The 9313-nt window shown below is 38.6% G+C and overlaps 1 protein-coding gene across 1 annotated transcript; it reads right to left on the bottom strand.

The window, feature by feature from the left end:
* Positions 1-5112: 5112 nt before the first annotated feature.
* LOC103970726 (AT-hook motif nuclear-localized protein 1) lies at positions 5113-8748 on the bottom strand. Its single transcript, XM_009384635.3, has 5 exons — positions 8208-8748; positions 7153-7220; positions 6643-6774; positions 6024-6185; positions 5113-5620 (listed from the first exon to the last, which is right to left on the bottom strand). The coding sequence occupies exons 1-5, from the start codon at positions 8665-8667 to the stop codon at positions 5333-5335; spliced, it is 1110 nt and encodes a 369-aa protein (XP_009382910.1). The 5' UTR covers positions 8668-8748; the 3' UTR covers positions 5113-5332.
* Between the last annotated feature and the right edge of the window lie 565 nt (positions 8749-9313).

Raw genomic sequence — 9313 nt, 5'->3', positions numbered from 1 at the left:
CGTCACACATATCTCATAATTTATTCGTATTAGGACGAGGTAAAAAATTCGATTCAAATCTTGGCATTTGTTACTTATATATGTAATGAAACATAAGAATAATAGCAAGTATGGCTAGTAATCTATAATATTTGTGTCACATACCTAATAAGAGTAAGAAAATAAAAACTTAATTTCCGATATGGATTGATCTTCCATGCAATTTGAGGCTCAAGGTAGATCAAAATTCCTATATTCTAGAATGACAAGACGCAATAAAGTAAGATGGAATAAGAATGACATAGAGGTAAGGTATATCACGATGGCCATGATCCAACGAAACTAAATTTAATAGAGGAGAGTAAGCAAAAGAGAAAAATATTTTATTGGATGCAAAAAGTAAAATCTACGTAAGAATTAATCTAAACTCTACAAAATAGTTTGGTTGTGTAAATTATGCCAGTGTGTGTATCTGCTACGCTTCATTTCATGCCATGATACTAAGAACTCTCTCAGTCATTTTGTATCTCTATCAACATCCATTTCCATACGATTACGCACTCTAATAAAAACTCCTTCTTTATCGACCGTACATGAGAACAAAAATTAGCCTGGAGTTGCCGTAATCCTAATCTAAACTTTAAACCGCAAGGAATTGTGATCGTAGATTAAGCCGACAAAAAAACCAAGGAGCAAAGTATTCATTTGATGAAATCACTTATTACAAACGGTGGAATGGGCCCCGTTCATGGGGTCAAGCAATCAATGATCACCAACAAGGTCGTAGTACACGTAGTACGGATGTGCCCGTATGTGTCTGAGACATGTTAGGTCATGCAATTCATACTCTCTAGGTGACCATATATATCTTTCACATGAATGGACTAGAGACCATGCTTCGGTAGTTTTCGGTGGATTTGATGCTGCTGACAATGAGTCTTTAGTGGAATTGGTTTGCCTACCAAGGTGGTGGACAATCAGAGTTACAGATGACTTAGAGATACTTTGTGGAAATAAGAAAGATATCATCAATCAGAGTTCGATGTGATCCATTCATAAACATAGAAAAGCTGGTGAAGCAAGCTAGAGGCTATAGATTATGAGACTATGTCAATTAAGAAAGAATTGTCGATATGTACCCACTCACATCTTAACATTCATTTACTACCATTTATTTTATCCTCCTACGGGTGTCCTGCTCCTCTTTCACCTTGATTTGGTGCAACTTCTTCCAGGTTTGTATGAATAGTCGTACGTGCTGATGACACAAGGAACCACCCTTCTGACTTTGGAGATGCATCTCCGAGATATCAATCAGTTCATCTGGAGCTGCATTTACTCTAGATCACAACTTCTCCACTTTCATGTGAGACCAAATGATGTGACAAAGGTTCTTGGATTAGTATATAGTGTTTTGTATTCACTTCCCAAGATCGTCTCTTTCGAGCAGGTGTGCTAGTAGAATGGAAGAATCCATGGATGCCACACTCCCTGTGACGCTGACTGCATGTAGATATCAAAAGCAGGCACTTCCGATCTACGACAAATGACCAGCATAGTTTTCTATGTGCAATATAAAAGAAGCGCATAACAGTTTGATCCATAAAACAACTCAGTAATGCCCAAAAGCATAATCTCCCATTATTCTGGTGTTCTTATAATAATCTGTGAATTGATAATATCAGATCTGGGTTTATGAATACAGTATATCATCCTGGCATATGGAAGAATCAAGAATACATATTCTATGGGATCGCATATAGTGCTGTGGCCAAAGATCAAATTGGGCTCCGAGATATAGACGATCTTACTGTTCATCTTTAGACCCACGATTGTGCCCCGGCCTGTGAAACGCGCGCGTCCATGCATGCATGCATGCATGCACGTACAGTCACACATGCGAGCATGGACATGCACACACAATATTGTGCAACCTGAAGAGCGTTCTGTTCAGGTATTGATATCACAGAAAACTGTACCAGGTGATGCGATCTCCCAAAGGTTTGATTGTGAAGCGAAGGCTCGGCAAATGTAGAATGCCGAAGCACACTCTCAGTGTTTCCATTTCGTATTCTCTGACTCCAGGTTTTGAAAGCAGCCCTCGGTTCTTCAGATCTTAAAAGAAACGTAGGGATTTTATCTTCTTCCACAGTACTTCAGATCTTAATGGAAAGAACGACTAGTTCACAAGGCTGGGGCAGGAGCGCAGGAGTTATAATTTGTGTCGACACCAAAGCAGCAGGATTGTACTGAAGGAGGACAAGGACATGATTCGACGTCCGTGCAGTAAACTCTGGCGATGAATTGGATGTTAGAATCTTTGTGATCGATGAGGACGATAGCAGCAACAAAGATGCCTCCCGAAATGGAAGCTAGCAAGCCAGCCATGTCCGTTGTCTGCGGCTCCAGAGTAGCAAATCGAAGACTGTAGATGCCTAGCACGAGTGCCGAGTTCATGTGTGTGAGAGACACAGCACATGCATTTCCAAAGTCATTCATTAGGCAACATCCGTGTTACTCCGACAGAAGTTTTCTTGGCTTGGAAATTTAGATTCTCATCTCTCTTCTTATGCTTTTGATTCATGTCATATGGATGGAGTGGGTGTTTCTGCAGATCTATGAACCGGACGCCACAGATAGATGAAGTCGACCTTGCACTGAAATCTGTTTGACCCAGTTAATTCGTATGGTCAACCAAATATCGGCCAGGTCAACCAGTTTTAAGACGACTCTTTTAATAGACCAACTACGATATATCCGACTTCATGGAGTTTTGATGATAACAAAGGGAATTTGTGGTGCCATCTCCATCACATTACGTGAACACCTTGACGTCCCTCTAGGGTTTCAAGTCTCTCATCCACAGTCAACTTCTCGACTCCATTGATGAAAACCTTAACCTTACCAACACGAACGCATCGAACTATGTGTCATAGGTTTCCTTGATATATATGAATTATCTTTAACAGTACAGTGGCGTACCTTTGTAGACACGCCTCATCAGAATCGACTTGCATCGGGCACAATCCAAACCATTGGAAACGTGAGTTTTCCCTCCCTTCGAATAGCTGTACTCCACGTATGGAGACATGTTCCTTCGAGAAAAGCACAAAGAACAACATTAGATTTTGCCTGATCAAATCCAATGTGTGATGATCCCTTAGATCTGTGTCTCGGGTTAAAGAAGAAAATTAATTGAATCATACATCGATTGAGATCGAATGGCTTCATAAGCTTGGACGATGAAATTATGTGATGTTCACGTACTACATAATTACTCCCTTGGTTGCATGACAGTGAAGCCATCGTCCGGATCCGATGCCTGAATCCCAGTGGGAGGAGGTGTTTGGTTCTTGAGAAATGGAGGCGGTCCTTCTCCCCATTTTGGAGTTAATGGTGGAGAGAGACAACGGAGAAGAGAGGCGAAGGTGTGAGAGGAGTTGAGAAAAGAGGGATAACGCATAGAGCGGATAGGAGTGTGGTGAAGGGGAACAGACAAAAAGATGGTGGGTGAAAGAGAGGAAGAGGAAAAGTAGTATGGAAGAGATATCTGAGGTTGTAGAGAAAGAGAAATATGGGAGATAGTAACTCTATTAGATCTTTAAAGATACTGGATGTTAAGTTGCTACAACAAGCAGATTTCTCAGCACTACATTCTCCTAATTATGAGTTTTTCTCATAAAGAAATTGGTGAATTCGATTATTCCCATTTGATCAAATTATATAAATTAATTAATTAATTTAATTAGTACAGATTTTGACAGTATATCGTAAGGTTTTGATTTTGAATCATATCTTCGTCATTTATCTCTTGCCATTTGATGAATTTTTTTCTCTTCCTTTTTAGTCAGTGATATAAAAATACTTTTTTTTTTTAATCTGAAGACTCAATGCTTCTTGTTTAGGTAATATAATAAAACCCTCAATAAGGATTTCAAAATAATTACATATAGAAATGTAATTATAAAAAAAAATTTCCTTATATGAATGGGACATGTAAAAAAGAGAGAGATATCAAAAGAATTAGAATAGAATATCAAAACAACATTAGAGCTTTATTATAATTCACTAAAGAATATAAAATATAAATAATATACTTACACTCCGGGACTCTAAAGGAAGAACCAACTATGTAACATTTACAACGATAACGTCATTAGTCGTAGAAACTACTCGTGGTTCCCCAATTGATTGACCCGCAATAATACCTATAGCTTCTCCCAATTCGAGGGGAGGCATGAGAGACGATGGTTTACTCTGTGACGAATGTCAACGGTTCAAGTCCGCTTATCTCCAACCCATGAACTTAGTTGATACTATGATAGCACCCAATTCGGCAGTTCAATTTTGGAAGCATTAGTGAAATAAAATTTTATCAGCATCTATACACATATTCCCTACTAAAAAAAGAACTAATGATGAATCATTGTTATGATATATATAAAGAAAAATCACTAATTCATCACCAAGTGAGAAAAAGAAACTTAGCTTAGGTCTCAGATTAACATTGTTGTGGTCAAGAAGAATGGACAAGATTGTATCTGGAAGATAGTGAGTGGGTGAATTTTTCAGGAAAGTTTCAAAGGATTTGGAAGAGAATTAAGTAAAGATAAGAAAACAGATTTATTAGTTCTTGGATCCAAACCTTGATCATATCAGTTTTGTCCAGTTCAATTAAATTTAATTGAGTCCTCTTCCAATGGATTTAATTATAGCTTAAAGAACATGACAAAGAGGTACACCACTTGCATTATTAGATGCTGCAAGGTTCCATCTTCGCACAAGAAGCTATATTCTCCTAGTATATATTCCTTCATTATTAGATGCTGCAAGGTGATTAAAAGAACAGCAATGACCTAATATTCTTCAAGGAGACAATTACTCTCGCTAAAAGGTGGATGGAAAACAAGTAATGAATTAACAACTAACCTTCAGCTCGGGCAACACATGCATCTTGTGATATGGCTGCAAACATCAAGCAAAAATCTCATGGCAAGAAGAGGGTACACAAGAACTAAAAAAAGGTATACTTTACTTCAGAGAATACAAGCTTGATGATTTATGAAGTCGATCACAGTAGTAACAAAATCAAAGCACCACGATGCTTATTATATGGGAAAAGAAAAAAAGAAATTACTTAAAGATCTTAAAGATTCAGATTTTTTATCTTTGCTAGATCACAAAAGTCAAGAGAAACAAGTTGGGTTCAGCAATTGATAACAAACCAAATACATGTTAATTTGCTTGACTTGGGAGAGATGGGAAGCTAAGGTACATGTGAAGGTAAATGAGAAGATGAGAATGCCTAATTATTGGTCAGTGTAACCTCACCGATGAGCAAACAATAACACATTCAGTTTCCAGGTGAAGTTATACCAACATTGGTTGTAGGATCCCTAGTGTCAGGTACGGATTGCAATGGAGCAGCCCAGTTATCTCCCTTAAAGGAGGTGGCATTGGTGAGGTTCGATTCTGGGGTAATCGAACTGCAGTGAGTAGGCCTGCCACAGTGAGCACCCTCCGTCGCCGTGCTAGAAATCGGAATCGTAGCTGTGGGTGTAGAGATTGATGAAGTCTCTAATTTTGCCTTCTTGATTTTCTGCTCCAAGTGGTAGCTTGGCAAGAAACTTCCTACCACGACCTGAAATACGCAAGAATCACAAATAGTCACCTACAAATACAACAACTTAGCTCATAAAAAATGTCGCTGGTATCAGCTTATAGAGCATATAGAAGCCAGAGATTAATTGGAATAGTCTGTCAAAATATCAAAAGTTTGCAAGAAGAGAAAATTAAATAAATAACCTCCCTTGATACAATCATAAAACAGAACAGACTGTTTAAATTATGTCCAGAAGATGCGTGCGCTCTTTCAAAGTTTTAATTGATGATGTTCCAGAAGAAATTGTCAGCTGCTTAAGAGCAAGTATATACCCCAAAATTGATATGCTCAACAGAAGAAACTTGTCCAATGGGAGAAAATCTTGCCAAGTCATACACCATATTGTTTCTAAATGTATTGCCCATTAATTTAATTCTATTACCTGAACCGGACTGGCAGCTACCAGCAGACCCGCAATCCCTCCACCTACTACTCGACCATCTGGACTTGCCAAGGAAACACTCATCCCGCCAGATCTACTTTTTGTACCTCCATTTTCAGTCGGCATGAATGAACCCGATAGGGAAAGCAATTGGAAATGGCCCTACAAAAAGAGTTTGTGTCATTTTGTAGATTGACAACTAACAATCATCATAAGCATACAAGAACACAAAAGCAAGTTTTCAATACTGAAAACACAATTGTACCTAAGCATTTGTTATTTAGCATAAAAGACAAAAATTATGGTTAGTAATTCCATGTAAAAATTTTTAATGGGCATCTGTCCAATAGGTTCTAGGGTTGTAGTTGTTTCTTCCTAGTTGATGATAAAAGTCCAACATACAGAAAAGATCTACACTTAAAAGCATTTATTTCCCGCTATTGAGCAAACTACTTTAATAGATGAACAAAAAATAACCAGCCCCCATCTATTGTTGAGTATGAGCTATGTAAATTATGGAATCAAGACAAAAGTTACAAATATGCATGATATGTCAAATCATCATAGATTGTTCAGAACATAAATAGCGCCATGTCTCCAAAAATTGAAAATAGCAAACCTCATAGGTCAGAGTACCGCCAAATGAATCAGATTGGCGAAGGGTAACACTGGATATAACACCATTGGCAGATAGAATACATATAGCTCGAGGCCCCATTTGTGAAAACGACATTATCTTCATGGTTACATCCTAAAAGCAATTTTGAAGGTCAGTTAGCAATAGATAAAGCATTGGAAAATATAAGAGATTCAAAAGAAATGTTTGAAAATAAGGAAGTAAATCTTTCAAGATAGTGTTTGTTTTCATGAGGTTCTTTAAGAACTATGACATATATATTGATATATTCTTAGTAACTAGTTTCCATGTTGACTGAATCTAACACAAGCATCTATGAACTGCTTAAAAAAATTGAACAGTTTCCGACGATATCTGAACTACAAAACCTAGTTGATCTAGAGTACAATATATTATAAGTAACTATAGTTCACTAGCAGAAAGCAAACTGCAACAAGTAAGTTCTACCAATGCTTCTTTGCCAACGGAAGCTGACACTTGACAAAGTCATACCTCACCAGCAGCAACAGTAAGGACATGAGGTGTAAAATTTGCCCCAGCAGAACAAGCTATCAATTCACCTGCATAGTAAAGCTGAGAGAATTACAAAACCTTATGGTGCCTAATTTTGTGAAAGCCTAAAAAAGTTATAGGAAATCAAGCTCGAGTTTAATGGAAAAAAGTTATAAATGAGAAAATAAGATAATTCTCACAGTAATATAGTAGTCAAGACAGTCGAAAACTTTATTTTCTCTTTCTCTTTAGATTGTTAAAGAATGAGTTTGCAATATGGATTAAATAAGAAATATACTCATACTCTGAATTTTCTTTCAGTATATGTGATTATATTAGGTAGGTCTTTTAATGTTATTGATCATTGTTAGGTGGTTGGATGCTAAATGATGGGCTACTTCTAGGTGGAGGGTGACATCCTGACAACCTGGTTGCTTCCCATTGGTCTCTAAAACATTAATTCAATAACCAAAACAAGTTACCAACTTAAATGCTTTACACAGCCTATTCCTTTTTCTTCTCTCTTTTATTATATTCAGAGTCGATACACTCAAGAACAGCTCCTCCTTCCATTTCCACAACCAAAACCAGAACCACAGGATTGCTACTCTTGGTCAAAAGGACAAGCGATCAATACTTCAGCTTCCCCATCCCCAAGTCAACACCAGAGAACTTGACTTTCTCTAAAAGAGATACGTACTGATCTGAAGCCAAAGATCTCATCCGGTGGTCCCACGGGCAGATCCCTGACTTGTTTCTGAACTCCCAGTTGGATAGCTAACACAGAGACAGGGACAGACACAGAGTGGCTAACATACACTACAAGGGACTAATTTGGTTTCAGATCAAGAATCTATAGCCAACAGTGATTGCAAAAATACCTTGAGAGGAAAAGAATTTAATATAATCCATGAAAGCTGAAACTTCAAGCACTTGTACAGAATCACCGCAAAGAACTCCAATAATTTTACGAACGTAAAGAACTTTAAGGAAAAAAAAAAAGGAGAATTTCGACGCAGAAAATAGGGAGTAAAATGGAAAGTCAGTGGTAATACCTACAGATTCCAGCTGGAATCCGTACTGTAGTGGCTTGCCGAGACCAAAGCCCATCAGCCGCCCTCTACCCCGCTTCATCACCGCCCCGACGGCCGTCGCCGGAGTGTACTCCCCTAACGGCATCGACGCAGAGATCGGCGACGGATTCAGTGGCCGCACCAGCTTCCCGTCCGGCCCGTACTTCCTCGGCCTCCCCCTCTTCTTCTTCATCCCAAGCGCCACCCCCTCCGCGGCAGCTGCCGGCCCATCCACCACCACGGCCGCCGGTGCCGGTGCCGATGCCAACGACAACACCAACGCCGACGCCGACGCCGATGCCGCCACCTGACCTCCCTGGCTGGGTTTATCCTCTCCCCTCTCTCCCGCCACCTGCTTGTGGCTCTCTCCGTTCTCCACCGGCGTCGGACTCACCGCCGCCGCCGCCCCCGTAGTAGCCGTCGCTCCTTCCCTCTCCTCCATGCGCAGAGAAACCAAAGACGCCGACGCTTCCGATCGACGAGAGCTCGAAACGAAGGACGCAATGGAAATCCCAAAATAAGAAAAAAAAGAAAACCCAAATAAAAAGAGATCTAATTAACTAATATAATATATATATCATATATATATAAATAAATAATATGAAGTGGTTGATGGATGCTAATAGAGAATAAATTTTATGGAAAATAGAGAAACTTAAAAAAATGATGAGAGACTTTAGATTAATTATTATTTAATTGGACGGGAGAATAGAAGTATGCGATTAAAGAGGGCAAATTAATATATTACCTTTTTTTTTTGCCCACCATAGCGTTAGGTCTTTGTTTAAATAAAGAAATGAATATAAATATTAATAAAGATTTGTTTTGGTATTTTTTATTGCTCTTTTTGAATTAGGTTTGCTGGGCGAAGCCCGGTGGAAGCAACCGTTGCATAGTGACTTGCCCTAAATAGCCCTACTTGCGACGATAATTTCGAGCACGCCACTGGTCTTTTTTACTGCAAATAATTTATTTGGAAGTATTTGATTGTTTGTAAATAAGTAATTTTCCATATGTCTCGTATTCAATTAAGTGAAATTGTAATCTAAAATTATCTGAATCTCTTATCACAATTCCTAGTAATATTG

This window comes from Musa acuminata, chromosome BXJ1-2, assembly GCF_036884655.1.
Source record: "Musa acuminata AAA Group cultivar baxijiao chromosome BXJ1-2, Cavendish_Baxijiao_AAA, whole genome shotgun sequence".
NCBI lineage: Eukaryota > Viridiplantae > Streptophyta > Magnoliopsida > Zingiberales > Musaceae > Musa > Musa acuminata.
Note: the sequence above shows the minus strand (reverse complement) of the source record. Positions and strands in the feature narration are given on the sequence as shown.

Excerpts from the sequence above, each read along its gene's own strand:
- LOC103970726 (XM_009384635.3), bottom strand. The coding sequence starts at position 8,667 with ATGGAGGAGAGGGAAGGAGCGACGGCTACTACGGGGGCGGCGGCGGCG. Across the intron at positions 7,221-8,207 it reads ATTCCAGCTGGAATCTGTAG|GTGAATTGATAGCTTGTTCT; the intron begins GTATTACCACTG and ends TTTACTATGCAG. Across the intron at positions 5,621-6,023 it reads TAGCTGCCAGTCCGGTTCAG|GTCGTGGTAGGAAGTTTCTT; the intron begins GTAATAGAATTA and ends TGCGTATTTCAG.